The sequence below is a fragment of the Canis lupus genome, chromosome 31, assembly GCF_011100685.1.
Source record: "Canis lupus familiaris isolate Mischka breed German Shepherd chromosome 31, alternate assembly UU_Cfam_GSD_1.0, whole genome shotgun sequence".
In the NCBI taxonomy this organism is placed as follows: domain Eukaryota; kingdom Metazoa; phylum Chordata; class Mammalia; order Carnivora; family Canidae; genus Canis; species Canis lupus.
Genome location: NC_049252.1, coordinates 35,609,851 through 35,626,058, shown reverse-complemented (window position 1 = coordinate 35,626,058; position 16,208 = coordinate 35,609,851). Strand labels below are relative to the sequence as shown.

Sequence of the window (16,208 nt, the reverse complement as noted above, 5' to 3'; positions counted from 1 at the left end):
CCCTCACACCAGCTTTTCAATGGGGTTGTAAGAGAAAAACATGCTTCTCGATCTCATCATTTTAGGATTTCAAGAAATAGCAATGATAAGCATTTATTCCTTATTGTACAACAACCAAGATTTCTTTGAGGGGAAAAAAAATACACAGCTTATCCCTGATCTTTATTTTGGTTTTCCTATCAAAAAACTGTAACTCTTCTCCAAGGCCCCCCACCTTTATTCCAGGGTGTGAGATACTGTTTTAAGTCTAATGCAAGATAACTGTAATACTAACACTGATCACACATTTGCCAGGTGTCAAGCACGGAACTAAACGTTTTACACAGATGGCCTCACGTACTCCTTTCTGCAATCCTGTGGTGTGTCTCACTGATAAGACTGACCACGGATGATGGGCCTGCAGGGAACAATTCAGAGGCAACTCACCCATCATCAAGAGTTGCTTCCAAGTTAGTGAAGGGACATGATGCACTGTAGTTGGGGCTCCCTGTCTAGTGCAAGCATCGCTTACCTGCACAGGGGCTTGCTGCAAAGCCCACCCTCTTCCGAGCTCTGTCGAAGACCACGTAGAAGCCCTCCATCACGGTAGCACCAATCACCAGCGCGTTCGTGGAAGGTGAAATGCCGAATCGGTAACATTCATAATTCAGGCCAGCCCCCATCATGGGCTGGATGTAGAGCTGTTTACGAGGAAAGAGCAAACAAACAGGACAAAGCATGAATCGGGCAATATCACCAAGTTGTCAAGGCCGCGGAGTGTTCAAACCTGCCCAGGTGCCATGGCGGGGGCGGGACACAGGGAGGGAAGGGGATGACATCACATTGTCATCTGGAAGACGACATCACAAGCGTGGTGATAGACGTTACTGAGAGGATAAAAAACACGTGTGCTGCCTGTAAATATTCACAGGTGCATCCATACAGCTGTGCATCCATCAGTCCATCCATCTAGCACATGGCATCGCCAAGACATGCCTCCCTCAGTACCAGCAACAGGGATGAGGAACACACATTCCCTGCGCCCTAGAAGCTTCCCATCCAGGGAGGAGGCAGGTTAAGTAAATGTGGAGTGGGAAGGGCTCTGATGGGCCCTTCTATGGTACCATGGACCAGCTAATTCTCCCCCCTCCAAACCCTTCCTTCCATTGGCCTCTGAGAGGGGATTGTTTCTTCTTCACCCCAACACTGGCTGCTCCTTCTCAGGTACCCGTGTAGGGTTCGCTTTGCCTTCCTCACCTTTGAACATCAGAGGACCCCCAGGGCTCCGGCATCCTGGTGGCCATCCCCCACCTGTGGCCCCATGGCCCTAAAGATACTCTGGGGCTCTATGCTGATGCCCAAATCTTGACCTCCAGCCAGACCTTTGCCGCCATGGCCACACTTTTATGTCCACCTGCCCTACTCGCCACTCAACTGGCATCTCAAATGCAATATTAGAAAAACTGAACTCCGGACATTCTCCCCGTATCTGCTATTTTTCAAGGTCTTCCGTTTCAATAAATCTGTGATTCACCCACTTACTCAGGCCCTATAGCACCAGGCCAGTATCTCATTCCCTACAGGGAAACCATAACCAGAGGCTGCAGGCCTTCCTTTGAAATGGAATCTGAGTCCAATCACTACTCTCATCCCCATGGCTACAGCCCCAGTCTGGACCATTAGCATCCCCTTCTCTCTGAGAGACTGCAATGGCTCCTAACTGGCCCCAGGGTGCCGTCTTTGTCATCCTCTGCCAGAGAGAGCTTAAGAGTAGGCAGCAGGGAGGAAGCAAGGATGATTTATTTCCTCAGTCGGAGAGAGAAGAGCTGTGTCAAAGAGAAGACACAGCATCCCCACGTAGGAAGCCCCGACAGGGATGGAGACCATTTCTTGCACGGGCTGTGCATGCTCCATAAACACGACACCTGGCCCGTGAGGTCCTCCGGGGAGGTCAAAACTTTAAACAACCAGGGAGCAAACGGAAGTCACACCAGTAAGAACAATCCCTTTATTTTTTTTAACAGCAAAGTATTCAAATGCAGGCAACCAAGAGAATAGAGTGGCTTAGTAAGGCAAAATACCAAACATCTGGAAAAAAAAAAAAAAAGGCAATAAAGGGCAAAATGAGTAGGAAAAAAGGACTTTCTTGTGAGCACTGACCAGCCCTCAAGTGGTAAAAGCACAAAGAAAGATTTTGGAGGACAAGCTTGGGAACCTGGCGCTTTGGGGCCTGAGGGAGCACGAGGGGTGGGGATTTTTAGGGGCTGCAGAGGGGCGACAGGGAAGGGGTGCCAGCTGGGAAGGAAAGCACAGACGAGATGGAGCACCGGCCACGAGGAGTGGGAAACACAGGAGCACTATTTAACGTCCCGAGCAGGAAAGGAAACCAGCAAGTTGGGCTGGAGAGAGCACCTACGATCAAACTGACACCCGAGGAAGGTGAGCTTCACTGCCCTTGCCAGCATATGGACGATGTGAGAGACAGGGGCTGACAGGCAGGGGGTGAGCAAGGACAGAGTGTGGCAGCCCCTGGCGTCGTCAATGGCTGGACACGGGCCGGTGGCTGGGTCCAGGGAACCGCGCCCACAGTCAGAACCCTGCCCGAGTGGTTCGTCTGTCTGCAAGCCCTCCTCCGAGGCAAGGAATCCTTCATTCTATGCTTCGCTCTGCTCCTGGTGTCTAGGCTTCGGGGGTATGGTGGGCACACAGGAGGGCCTCGAAGGGTGCCTGTGACACGAATAAGCAGGCCCTAAGCTTGATCAAATGAAACATGCAACTTCACAGGATCAACATGAATGAGGCAAAGGCCGGGGATACATTGGGGGCTGCGACAGCACCTTCCCCTACCTCTCTGCAAGCAAACCCTAGGAATGTACATGGACCCACAGACACACACAACACACCCCTACCTCAGAAGGAACTAATTCTATAATAAAACCCAGTCAATTATCACATAGCATGTAACTGATGATACCAATGCAAAAATATGCAGACTGAATTTGTATCTTTTACTCTTTGTATGTGCGTCCCAGCTGACTGCCAATAAAAGTTCCAGACTGTCGATGCTGTAACACGCTGGGAAAGCTGAAGTATTGCTGGATCTCAGAATAAACTGTCTGCCTTAAACTAAAATAGCACAAATAGACCAACCAGTGGTAGACTGAAATTATTTACATTTTTAGGGTTATGTGGAAAAGAAAACCAGAATTTGCCTGTGGGCTGGGGTTGGGGGCTGCTTTTGTAAACAGGCCAGAAAAGATTCAGCCCATGTGTTTTGGGGAAAGAACGGAGACAGATGAAATTTAAGATAATTGCCTTTGACACAGCTCCCTTCTGCACTAGTGAGCATATGCCAATCTAGGGCTGCTGATGCCAAAAAGGTCCTAGGCAGGGGCCTCATCCTCAGACTTTGGAGGGAAGGGGCCCTGATGATTGCCCCTAAATGTGAGGGATGGATGGCAGGCAGGCAGAGCTGCAGTGTTAGGAGACGACCCCCCCACCCCGCCCAGCGCTGACCCCAAGGGCTGTGTCAGTGGCACGCGGAGCTTGTGAGGTTATTGGCACGTGATGGTTCACAACTGCCCAACAAAGCCTTTTCCAAAGAGGCAATGGAAAGAAAACGAAATGGTAAAGTTTGAGTAAGGAATCAGGAAAACAGGGATGCCTGGGTGCTGAGCTCAGTGGTGGAGCATCTGCCTTTGGCTCAGGTCGTGACCCCGGGGTCCCGGGATTGAGTCCCTCATCGGACTCCCTGCAGGGAGCCTGCTTCTCCCTCTGCCTGTGTCTCTGCCTCTTTCTCTGTGTCTCTCATGAACAGATAAATAAAATCTTAAAAAAAAAAAAATCAGGAAAACAGCAGGGAAAGCAGATTTTTAAAAACCAAAAATGTGAACATGTCAAAGTCAACCAAAATATATCTACAGTCTCATGAGAATACTACTGATTTCTCAGAACGCAGAGATAACAAAAAGCAAAGGCAATGCTCCCAAAGCTCCAGGACTGTATTTCCACACTCGGCCGTGCTGGGTCCTGGGACCAGCTGCTGAGCCCCCAGTGACCTTCCCGCCCTGGTGGCTATTAGCTGCCCCGAATGGAACAGATTTGCCCCCAAATGCCTGTGTTTTCTTCTGCTTCCCCTGAGTTCCCGAGTCTGCCAACCAGCCCCCCTGCCATTTATTTACAATTACACGCTCATCTCTGTCCCGAAGTGAGGCTTTGACTTTAGTTACGAACCACACTGAGGAAATAATGTCCACGTCGTGCTGTTCGACCCACCAAAATGTAATCATAAAAATAAATTATTTTAAAGATGCAGAGAACATAACGCTGTATGCAGGGAAAATGTCTTTGGCAAGTATTAGGATTTCTCCCTTTATGGTTAAAGGGACAGACGGGGAAAGGGCTCAGTGATCTGCTCAGAGTTACAGCATGCGTCAGGGGCGGAAATGAGCATGAAACTCAAGCCTCGGGTTCTCGGGGTGTGCGGGTGTCCTCTGTCCAGCCCTGTTTCTCCTGAGCCTCTCAAGCAACCTTCCCCAGGAACCCGCCCTTCCTGGAGGGCACGTGTCCCCACGTAGGAAGTGGACAAGGGGAAAGGTGGTAGTAGCACTTCCTTTTTTCTCCTGAAAATACTCCTCCTTCCTTGTCCCCCAATTCCATCCCCTTTATCCCAAAGTCACCGAATCATAACAAAGACACATTGTTCTGTGTGTTCAGAAAAAAAAAAAAAAAAGAAAGAAAGAAAGAAACCAGTGAGGGCGCCTAGGTGGCTCAGTGGTTGAGCATCTGCCTTCGGCTCTGGGTGTGATCCGGGGTCCTCAGATTGAGTCCCACATCCGGGTCCCCACAGGGAGCCTGCTTCTCCCTCTGCCTGTGTCTCTGTCTCTCTCATGAATAAATAAATTTTAAAAATATTAAAACAAACAAACAAACAACGATTACACCCTGGCCTCCACTGTGCGCTCATGCCAGGGAAGGAGCAAGGACCTTCAATCTCAGGGTTCTCATCTTCAAGGAATTAATGTAACCGAGGAAGAGCTCTAAGCATGTGTATGTGCTTTAAAAAAAAAAAAAGCAAAAACAGAAGTCAAATGAAAAAGGCAACAGCACAAAACACCCCCTCAAGGGATGACCGCACACCGGGTGAGCAGACCGGGGAACACGCGTTACCCGTCTGAAGGGCGGGCTCACAAATGGGTTATTCTGCTCAGCAGACGTTCAACAAAAGAGGGGTTGTTTGAGTTGGATGTTGAAGGATGGGAAGAATCTGGATATGCAGAGGGCGTGTGGGGGAGAGGGCATTCAGGCTGGGGGTGGCACAAGCAAAGGTCAGGGCAGCAGAGCGAGCACGAAGTCCAGGAGGACGCTGACCCAGTGAGTGGAGGGTCAGGGGCACAGCAGAAGGCAGGCTGGAGGCCGGGGAAGGGTCCCCCGAGGCCCGGGGGGCGAGTGGGGTGCCTCAGGGAAAGGGCACGTGTACGCACGTAGCCGGGCTCAGTGCTGGCTCATAGCAGCGACAGGAGGCCGCAGGCTGCCACGGTACTAAGGGCAGTGAGGAGAGGACTGGACTACATGGCATGCACCTGGAACGTCCCTGAGGGGGACCTGAGCCAGAGCCTTGGGAACGTGGGGGGAGGCGAGAAGCATGGCCGAGCAGGGCACAACATGCTCTGTTTGAGAGACGCTGAGGAGGAGGCAGCAATGATGTACTGAACGTGGAAAACAAAAGGACGTCTTCCTCTCTCTGAGGGTCCAGTTTTAGTCCCCTCTTTAAAACAACATATCCTGGAGCCCCTGGGTGGCTAAGCGGCTGAGCATCTGCCTTCAGCTCAGGTCCTGGGATTGAGTCCCACATTGGGCTCCTGCTCCGCAGGGAGCCTGCTTCCCCCCATGGCTTCTCTATCTCTGTTTCTGTCTCTCATGAATAAATACATAAAATCTTTAAAAATAAATAAATAAAAGAACATACTTTGGTGCCACGGTGGATGTTGCACAAATGTCCTCAATTCTTGGCCTCCTGTGCCGTCAGGCCCTTGGGATGTGACTGTGCGGCCAGCCCCTTCTGCCGGCAGGTGGGTCCACCTCCCCAGCCCGGGAACCTGGGATGCCTCCACCCTGTGAGGGTGCACAGCGCGGGACAGGGTGGCCCGTGGTGCAGGGGACGTGTCCCCCAAGGTGGGAGTCAGCGGCCCCATCGCTCCACCGCCAAGCGGCCTCACCATGAGCAAGGCCACCCTAGAGGGCTGGTGGGCCACCAGCTGACCAGACGTGTCGACCAGCCTCCCGAGAGCAGCACGTCTGCTCGGACTCACGAGCTGATGAGGGCCGCCGGTTTTGTGGCCGTTTGTTACACGGCGTCATGTGGCCATCGACACCTAGCACAGATGCGGTACCCACCCGGGCGCAGTACCCACAAAGCGCCTTATTACTTCTGGGTGCCGCGTGGTTAGGGAGGGACGCACAGGTCCCCGTTCATACCTGAGGCAGGATGGTTATGCGGAACGACTGGCTGGAGTTCTCGTCTCTCAGGTAGATGGAGATTTTAGGGAAGTAAGACCAAGGTGTCTCCGAATTCGTCCAGCAAGCCAGCTGGGACCCAGTCCAGAAACCATCAGAGAATTCTGGAATCTGGACAAAACGAGATCACGTGAGAAAGCATGACTAGTCTGGCGCATCAACAGGAAACAGCTCCCGGCCCCCCTCATCCCGTGCCAGATGCCTGCAGCAGTAAGCAGTGTTTCCCTCGGACGGTGGGGCCGAGGCAGCCGGCCTCGGGAAGGGGAACGGGGATGACAAATCCTTAGCTGTTCAGCTCCCCGGGCACGGAGAGCACCTGTGGGTGTCGGGTCGGGCTGGGAGCCCTCTGCTGCCCCAGATGCTCCTCCAGAAGCCCTGTGGGTGCAGTAACATCACCCCCTGACCCCCCACCTTCATAGTTGAGGAAACCAGAGCACACAGAGGTGCTGCAGGCCGCCCAGGGTCTCAGTACTGCGCAGTGACCCTTTAGAAGACGGAACACATCCTACACGGGGCCCTCCGGCCCTCTTGGGCATCACCTCTCCTTTGAATTAGGAGCGCAGCACTCTTCCTCCTGGTACTGAGCCCTGGGGGCTGGGGCTCTCTGCTCTTCTGGAACATCCTTCTCTTTCTCTAGGCATCAGCTCAGATGCCACCTTCCAGGAAACCCACCCCACACGTAGCTCTGTCCCCCAGGTCCTTCTGCTCATAGCAGTTACAGCTCCACAGTCAGGGGTGTAACTGCTTCTGGTCTCTCTCGCACACTAGGATCTGAGTCTTCTAAGGCCAGAGATCGTGTTGTCTCAGGACCTCTAAGGACACGGGTTGTATTGTCTTAGAGCTTACAGGTCTGACACCTTGCCCGCAGGAGAAGCTCAGGAAACGTCTGTGGGGAAAATGAACAGCCAAGAACACAAGCGTGCCCACCTGAGCCTCAGGTCACAGGTCTACCGGAACCCAGGACAGGTGATGCCACCTGCACATGCCCACTAGTCTCAAAGGCGCCAAGTTAACTACAAATAACTCCTGCCATCTCACCAGGGTGAGGGAAGGTTCTGGAGCAGTCCTATCCTGCAGCTTATGTGAGCTAGGAGAGCAGGGACCCGGCAAGACTAGAGGAGCAGGGGCAGGGCTAGGAGAGCAGGGGATGGGGCGGGGCTAGGGGAGCACAGGGTGGGGCTGGGGGAGCAGGGGATGGGGCGGGCTAGGGGAGCAGGGGATGGGGCGGGCTAGGGGGCGCAGGGGATGGGGCGGGGCTAGGGGAGCACAGGGTGGGGCTAGGGGAGCAGGGGATGGGGCGGAGCTAGGGGAGCAGGGGCGGGGCTAGGAGAGCAGGGGACGGGGCGGGGCTAGGGGGCGCAGGGGATGGGGCGGGGCTAGGGGAGAAGGGATGGGGCGGAGCTAGGGGAGCAGGGGCGGGGCTAGGAGAGCAGGGGATGGGGCAGAGTTAGGGGAGCAGGGGATGGGGCGGGGCTAGGAGAGAAGGGGACGGGGCGGGGCTAGGGGGCGCAGGGGACGGGGCGGGGCTAGGGGAGCACAGGGCGGGGCTAGGGGAGCACAGGGCGGGGCTAGGGGAGCACGGGATGGGGCAGGCTAGAAGAGCAGGGGATGGGGCGGGGTTAGGGAAGCAGGGGATGGGGTGGGGCTAGGAGATCAGGGGACGGGGCGGGGCGAGGAGAGCTTGGGACAGGGCAGGATAGGAGAGAAGTACCGGGAATAAGGGGTGACAGTCAAGAGAACATCCCTAGGAAGCTGAGCTAAGGGCCTGAGGTGGTAGGAGATGAGACTGAGGGAGGGCGGACAGAGCATGGAAGCTGCCTCACTGGATAAAACAGATGGCAGCTGGGGGGGCTGGTGTACCAATAGGAAGGAGCAGGAGCTGAGGGTCCGAGGGTATCTTCATGGCCTTGGTGTCTTCATCAGAAATCATTTGTCAGAGATCTGAGCTTTGCGGCAAGCAGGTGTGACTCAGGAGTCCAAGTGGGACTTGCATACCCACCGGTTGAATCTAAACTCCTGTCTAGCCAGGCGCACCCTGGAGTCACTGATGGGCGGATGGGAAGTGACGATGTGGCTCGGGTGGGATCCCTTCCGAGAGAATACAGGAAGAAGTGAGGGGCCTAGGACCCACCCTGGATCAGGCCAGCAAAGGAGACACCCATGAAGAGGGCGCAGGGATGGGAAGTCAGGAAGGAAGCTGCTATGAAAGTGGAGAGAAGGTAACACAGGTAAGCAGGGATGGTGCGGAGACCAAGCAGGGCAAGAACTGAGAAAACCAGGGGTCACTGGACGAACTCTGGGTGCCCCGTGCTGCAGAACCACATATGGCAGCTGCGAGCCCGCCTACCCTCCCACCCTCCTGGGCCAGACAATGGGGAGAAAATGCCTTAGGGTTTTTCATCCATTACATGGAACATCCATAATGAAAACTGTTAGTGACCAGTTAGTAAAATTTGTAATGTTGGCGTGAATATATCTTTACTTTTTGTAAAAGTTACGTTGATTTGAACCATATTTATCAGAGGGCAAAATCCCTTGCCAGATGAGTTGATAAGGATGGGGCAGTCATTTGCTGGACCTGAGGATGGGCTAAGATGAGGGTGGCTGGGCCTGCACCCAGGGCAGGGAGCCCCCCATCAGTGCTCGTGCACAGCTCTAATTCGCAGATAAAGGATCAGGCCGAGGGGCCCCGGTAACTCAACTAAGGGGCACAGCTCCCAATCAGATGGGGGACCTGCCTCCAAAGAGATGTCTGTGCATCTAAGGGCCTCCCTGGAGGCTAAGCCACATGTCATTGGGGGACAGTTTTGACCCTCAGGTCACAGAGTTTAGAGTCAGAAGTCATCTGAAAGCAGGTGTCATCCTGCATCTGATTTTACAGATGGGGGAGCAGTGGTCTGAACACAAGGGGGCTACAGCTATGAAGAGGGGGAGCCCAGGTTCCTATACCCAAAACTCCCCACAAGGCCCATTTCAAGATACAGACCTATAAACCATGCATTCCTGAAATCCCATCTGAACAAACCAGACCAGGAGACAGAGCCCAACATTTGCACTGCATCTACCTCCCTGAAGCCAGTCATTCCCTTAACTAGAAAGAAACCCTCCTCCACCACAGGAGAAAAAGACCATGCCCATCTTTGGTCCAGGCAGGGACCCAGTCCACACTGGCTGCACTCTCCCTGCCCAAGACAGAGAGCCTTCTCGGGTCCTCCTCTTCCCGACACACGCTCAGAAATGTGAGGATAATTTTAGACAAGGCCAACAAATCCTGCAATCTCATGTCTTCTCCCTCGTGGCCTTCTCACAAAGTCAGCCGCCACTAACCAGGGGCTGTGATGCCCCCCGGGGGGCTCACCCAGCTCCCACCGGGGCTGGAGTCACGGGCTGCACAGAGGCAGGGCAGCCCACGGGCGTGCGGGGCTCACACGCTCGCCTTGAGCATTCCTGCGGATGGTCCTGACACACGTACAGCCCAGAATACTCAGCCCCAAGATGCTCGTGTCAGGTCTGCTGAGGACATTTTCACTACTGAAGGAGATCAGCATATGGCTTCGTATTTTAAGCGTGGTCTGATTTTTCAGCCAGCATTCTGAATTTAGGGCACTAAAAACTTTACTTGCCGTTTTTTTCTGATTCAGCAGATATGAGACAAGATCAGAGCTTGACTCTGGCTTTTGACCACCGCTGCCTTGGAGTCCTTTCAAGCTCAGAAAGGGCCTCTGTGCTGCTGCTTTTTTGCCACCACTCACCATTCTCTTGATTTGCCTGCTGCTCTTCCCAGGGCAGTTTCAGACTTCTGAAGTTTGGTTCAAGACAACCAAAAACCCCCTCCTCCCTCCCATGATTCTGCTTGGAACCTGTAACAGAGCAGCCGCTGTGCATTTTCCCTTCATTCTTTGATTTCGGCCAGTGGAGTAGTGGGGCAGTCAGCCCCGCGTTAGGACCAGGATTGAGACTTTGGACAGGAGGAGACAGTGGTTTTGGTGACCTTGCAAGGGTGGCCCTGTACAGACTGACGCTTATGAAAACACCCAAGAAGCTGAGAGGGATGTTTGTCTCACGTTCAAACAAAGAGCAGCAGCACCGTGGTTGGGACATGAGATGCTTCTCTTTGGGGGCACCACCGTGTGGGGCGCACCCTACCTCAGCCCTCCCGACAGCCCCGCGATGAGAACGTGGATACTCGGGGCGCCCGAAGCCCGCCCCAGGCACCCAGCTAGGAAAGAGCAGAAACCAGTCTACGTTCAAGTCCACCAGACCCCTGAAGCTGTGTTCTTCTCCATCAATAACTCTGGTCCACCTTTTGCCCCGAACCAACTGGAAAGTTGGGGCCATACTGGAATACTGTCAGCCAGTTCTCCAAAATGCATGTTGCCCTTGAGCGTGATTTTAATAATTACTACACTGGCTGATTGACCTTTGTCTTCTGTAAAAAGAATCACATTCTTTTACAGAAGGATTAAAACCCCAGCACGGCTTGGATGAAAATCAAAAAAAAAAAAAAAATAGTACGATTTTCTAGTTCATGTGTTTTGTTTTAAAGACCACAAATGTATTCCTGGTTCACTATTTAATATAGAACATTACCAAATGGCTTTTTTTTTCTTAGATTAAAAAAAAATACTACATCCACTACACTATTATTTGAAATACTAAACAGCATGGCACCTTCAGATCCAAGTCCCCTGAGGTTAATGTGAAGAAATTCTGTGCTAGTTAAAAGTAAGACTGAACTTAGTAAGTAATAGTTAAAAAAAAAAAAAATTCAACTCCTCAAAATGCTCAGATGAAGACTATGAGAATACACAGTAGTACTCCCCCCGGATGTGGTCATAACCCGGTGGTGTTCTCCGAGGTTGACGAGCACTCTGAGGACTCACCAGAGATGTGCGGGCCACGGCTTCAACCACTGCATTGAACACCTTCTGGGGCAGGCGCAGAAGCGTGGTACCACTATCCACGATGGCCTTGTCTGCATTATACTACAACAGAGGAGAGTTGGTGGGGAAAAGGCGCGTGAGCGACATGACATGGGATACCAGCCTGCTGTCACTGTGGGTCTGCCATACGCAGCCGCAGCCAGGGTACCTCACTCCCGGCTAAACCCACAGTGTCTTCTCAGAACTTGGATCTAGCCCAGTGTTCTCGCTTCCCAGATAAGGAAACAGAGGAAAGGGAAGTGACATGACCAAAATCGACAGCTCTCCCCATGCAGAAACTTCCTCGTTTGGAGGTGCCCAGATGTCCTTGTCGAGGATCCCCCAAGAGCAAGACAAATGGAAGAGCCATTTGTCTTTCCAGATCAAAATGACAACACTAATTACCATTATACAAATCCTACAAAATCAGCACACAGAGTTTGTGTCGTGTTACAGGACCTCCCCTTTGATTCGACCCCTGGATTCTTTAATGGAAAGTAAGTGCCTCTGACGATAAACCCAGCTTCGTGGCCTTAGGACTGGAAACCCCTGCAGTGGGAGGGAGCACCATGCTGGGAGGGAGCACCCCGGAGGGAAGGAGCACTGCTCCCTGGAGCTCTGATGGGTTTTACAGAAGCATCTGTGTATATGGGAACTGTGGTAGAAGGGGATGGCTCATGAGAAAGGAAGTGATGCAGGTAGGAACAGAATGAAATGCTGGCAGTTTTTATAAACCATCCTGCAGACATTGTAGGAGATGGACTCCCTCAAACTGGCCTCATCATAATGCTGTTATGACCACAAATAAGCCAGATGTATATAGGGTGAGAATGGGGTTCCTACATGACTCGATGCCTCAGCTCTGCATGTCTGCTCCTGTCAGAGGACAGTCAGGGCAGTCAGGACACGCCGCTCTTCAGAGCATCAGTTGTCCTGGAGTGAGAGCTGAGAGGCAGGGGGATGAATGGAGGATAAAGCTGGTGACTCATTTTGGGTTTCATTTGTTTTTTTCTAGTCCCTGTTCTTTCCCTTGCACTGATGAAAACCTGCTTAGTCCATCTCCAGGAACCATCAGGCCCAGATGAACAATGAAACGGTGCTCTTCACACATACCATCTTATGCTAATTTCTCCCTATGAAGCCAAGTGACTGGAAGGAAGCAAATTTTCTGGAAGGAGGAGTTCATCATTATCACGGCCCTATAACTTTTAGTATAATGAATCTTTCATTTGTCTTATAATGTAGTGTACTTCCAAATTTTCTTTTTTTTTAATGTATTTATTTTAGAGAAAGAGTGAGTGTGCACGGGGGGTGGGGGGCAGGCAGAGAAAGAAGAGAATCCAAGCAGACTCCCCGCTGACTGCGGAGCCCCACGTGGGGCTCAATCCCAACACCCTGAGATCACGACCTGAGCCGAAACCAAGAATCAGATGCTAAACCGGCTGCACCACCCAGGTGCCCCTGTACCTTCTAATTTCCTATCCAGGTCCCCGCTGTAGTATTAAAAAGTGACCCAGGTACCGAGACACAAAGACATCACAAGGGTAAATACCTCTCTGCAGTCCAGATTCAGACTCTGGCCTCCAATTTCCAACTTCAGAATTTCTATCTGATAATACCACTCCTCCTTAATAGGGGTATACCAGATGTCTCCTTTGTACAAACTCGGTTCAATTCCACCCAGGACCTGAGAAGAAAAATATTGACGGGTCTAAGAGAATAAATATACGGAGGCACATCAACAGGTTACATACACAGAGAAGCATACAATCAGAAGGGTGGAGCCTCACTGGAATCAGTACCTTCCCATTGTGATGATGTTACACAACACACATGCTTGAAAATTAAACAGGGAACGTTTGAGGGCCACGTACCCCAGGGTTGAACAATATTATGCCCTCATGTAATCAAGAGGCTCTGGTGGTTTCCCTCATGTAAAGGAAGTACATACAATTGTAGCCTTCCAATACCGAGATTCGCCCCCAAACAAATGAGGTAAAACGAGGAGCCACATTGACCCACAATAATTTAGTTCTTCGGAAGACTTAGGAGGACTTACAACCTCACGCACCTGCACGGAAAGCAGAACAGATGCGCTGCCCTCATCAAAACTTCATGTTGCAACACTATAAAGCATCACCCCACAAATCCTAGGCTGTCCTCTATCCTGAAAAGGGGGTACATCAGGTATTAAGATTGGGTGCACTGTAGGCAAATGCCAGTAACAGTATTTGTTTCTCACAGTTGGATGATTAGGGGATTGTCAGCACCCGCTCTGAGGGGCCCTTCCTGTCCCTGTTACCTCCTGGTTTAGAACATTTGGGCACAGAGTCCATCGAGAGGGGACACTCAGGCTACAGCACATGCACAGTGCTGATGCCTTCAATCCATTTGTTTCACTAGAAAACTTTCTGCTGCGAGTGCACGTGCAGAGAAAGGACACACAGGTGTCCCTGTCTCCCCATCCAGTTTAGGAAACCACCGGCATTACCCTCCACCAGAGGGCCAACCCCGAGTGAGGCCCACCTGCCTCAGTAGCCCCTACTGTTCCTCATTCCTCACTGCCCCTCCTCCACCCATCAAAAAAGTCACCCTTCAAAGGAAAAAATTTCAAAATGGAATTTGAGGAAGCCATGAGAATCATCTTGTGGGTGGCAGGATAATTAGGAAAGATAAAAATAATACCTAATTTTACCCATTTTTTTAAAAATGTCGTAAAACGAGGGTTATCCAAATTCCACAGTACTTAAGTATGCTTCTATGTCTAATTCTTCCACCAGGGTGTTAATAAAACAGAAAAACTGCCCGATTAAATTGTGATTTTTTTTTTCCCCCTTGAAGACTAAAAGATACCCACAAGACTACCTCCGTTGGTACCAGATCCAGCTACGGGCAGCCCCGCCCCGCACATCTGCATGGAGAAGACGTTGGGGATCTTCGCCTGCGCCACCAGAGAATCAAAGAACGTCTCCAGGGAACTGGATGGCTGTAGGAGAAACAAGGACAGCAGCCCCGTGACTCACGGTGTAGACGAGGAGTGACCCCAGGGAGACGCCGGGCCCGAGGTACAAAACGGTTTCTCTGTGCGTTTAATCTTTTTCGTGGCTCAACCACACACAAGCTTCTGATCAAGGACAGTAACGCAGAAGCCTACAACAGACCTTGTTCCTACAACGCAGTTATTTTCCCTGTCTGTACGGCTCTGTTGTAAAAATAAGATAGTATTTCTAAAATTGGAACAGTAGAGAGAAGATCCGCGTGGATGCTGCGCGAGGCTGACACGCAAACACAAGACAGTATTTCTAGAGCTATTAGGATGTCGTCGCATCTCTCACCCTGATGCGACGAGGTGTGCAAGTGGGTCACCGACATGGGCAGTGGACTCGCACCTCAGCCTGAGTAAGTAAGGAGAGAACTGTCGCTGGGAGCGGCCTTCGTGGCTTCAGAGAATGTTCTTCACGTCTCCCGGCCGTGGCTGTCCACTACACCAACCACGGGTCTTGAGCACGAGACCTCTCAGACCCCAGGCCCCGCTGAACTCTGGTGAGCAGGGAAGCAGAAGGGAAGGACAGTCCTGCGCCCCCGGGGGTTTAAAAGCCTGGATTCCTCGCCGCCACCGCTCAGTGGACCGAAGTGGCCCGTGCCTCCCTTCCGTGGAGCCAGCACTCACTCGGGGCGCCCCCACGTCCCAGGGACTCAAAGGAACCCAAAGGAAGAGGCGTGGTGTGCGAGCAGCTCTGAGCTGGGGGGTGGGCCTCCAGGGCTGGTATACCCGAGGGTAGTGCAGGGACCTGTGCACAGATTTTCACTATGACCCCTGGGGGATACCAAGCACTCCCGAGTTGTTGATTCCTGACGGAAACTTACTTGTGGTGGCACAGACGCCGTCGGCAGATTCTGACCACCAACGGTCAGTATCAGGAACCACTATTTACTAGTTGTAAGAATCAAAACTGTAATTCTGGAGGGAGTAAGAGCCCAGCCCTTCGGCAAACACAAATTGTCCCATTTATTTAGCTCAGTTGTGTCTGGCCGCCTCCTGCTTCCGTCGAATCTTGAGCAGGATTCGGCACAGTTCCTGTCTGTGACACGTGCAGCACGCTTGGCATCAGGGCAGACGACAGAGACAGAGCCCCCCTCCCGAAGTGGGCCGGGTGTGGTGCTGACCCCGCCTGGCGTTCTTCTGGCCACCCGCCTGCGACTGAATTCTGGCCCTACCACTTGCTCACCGTGTGACTCGTTCCTTTGTTTCTTTATCTGCAAAATGGGGAAACAGTAGCCTCCCAGAGCTGCTCCGGGGTCGCAATGGGCCAATACACACAGAGGCCTTGGAACAGGGCCTGGCTCACTATAAGGGATCCATTGTCATCCTCAGGATGACCGTCCCGTGGGATCCCTCTTGAGCTTTAAGAACATCCAGGTGCCAGGGTCAGCCCCAGAGAGCCCTGACTCGGAGGTGTGCAGTGGCTCCCAGGCCTCCCGGTGACAGAGACCCCCGGAGGGCAGGGTCTGAGGCGCATCCTCGGCGGGAAGCATCGGGACTGACCAGGGGCCGCCCCTCGCTGCGGCCACCACTGTGTGCTCAGTTGGCCTATTTCTGAAACGGCTCCGGGCCACCAGGCCACCCTGCCCCGCTGGGCCTGTTTCCAGCCCCGGCGCCGCATCCGACCCATCCTGTGACTTTGTCCTCAAACCCGGGATGGGAAGCCGATTGCCGTCATCTCAGAATTCTGTACACAAGGAGGCCACGTGGCAAGTCCGGACACCCCCGGGGACTCTCAAGTCAATATT

The 16,208-nt window shown here is 52.6% G+C and overlaps 1 protein-coding gene across 1 annotated transcript in view; it reads right to left on the bottom strand.

Moving 5' to 3' along the window:
* Window positions 1-16,208, bottom strand: part of BACE2 (beta-secretase 2) — a 79,764-nt gene that overhangs the window by 18,564 nt on the left and 44,992 nt on the right. Inside the window, exons 4-8 of the mRNA XM_038581534.1 lie at window positions 14,275-14,403; window positions 12,970-13,104; window positions 11,379-11,480; window positions 6,457-6,606; window positions 512-680 (exon numbers count right to left, since the gene is read on the bottom strand). Coding sequence (XP_038437462.1) covers window positions 512-680; window positions 6,457-6,606; window positions 11,379-11,480; window positions 12,970-13,104; window positions 14,275-14,403 — 685 coding nt within the window. The remainder of the gene's footprint in view (window positions 1-511; window positions 681-6,456; window positions 6,607-11,378; window positions 11,481-12,969; window positions 13,105-14,274; window positions 14,404-16,208) is intronic.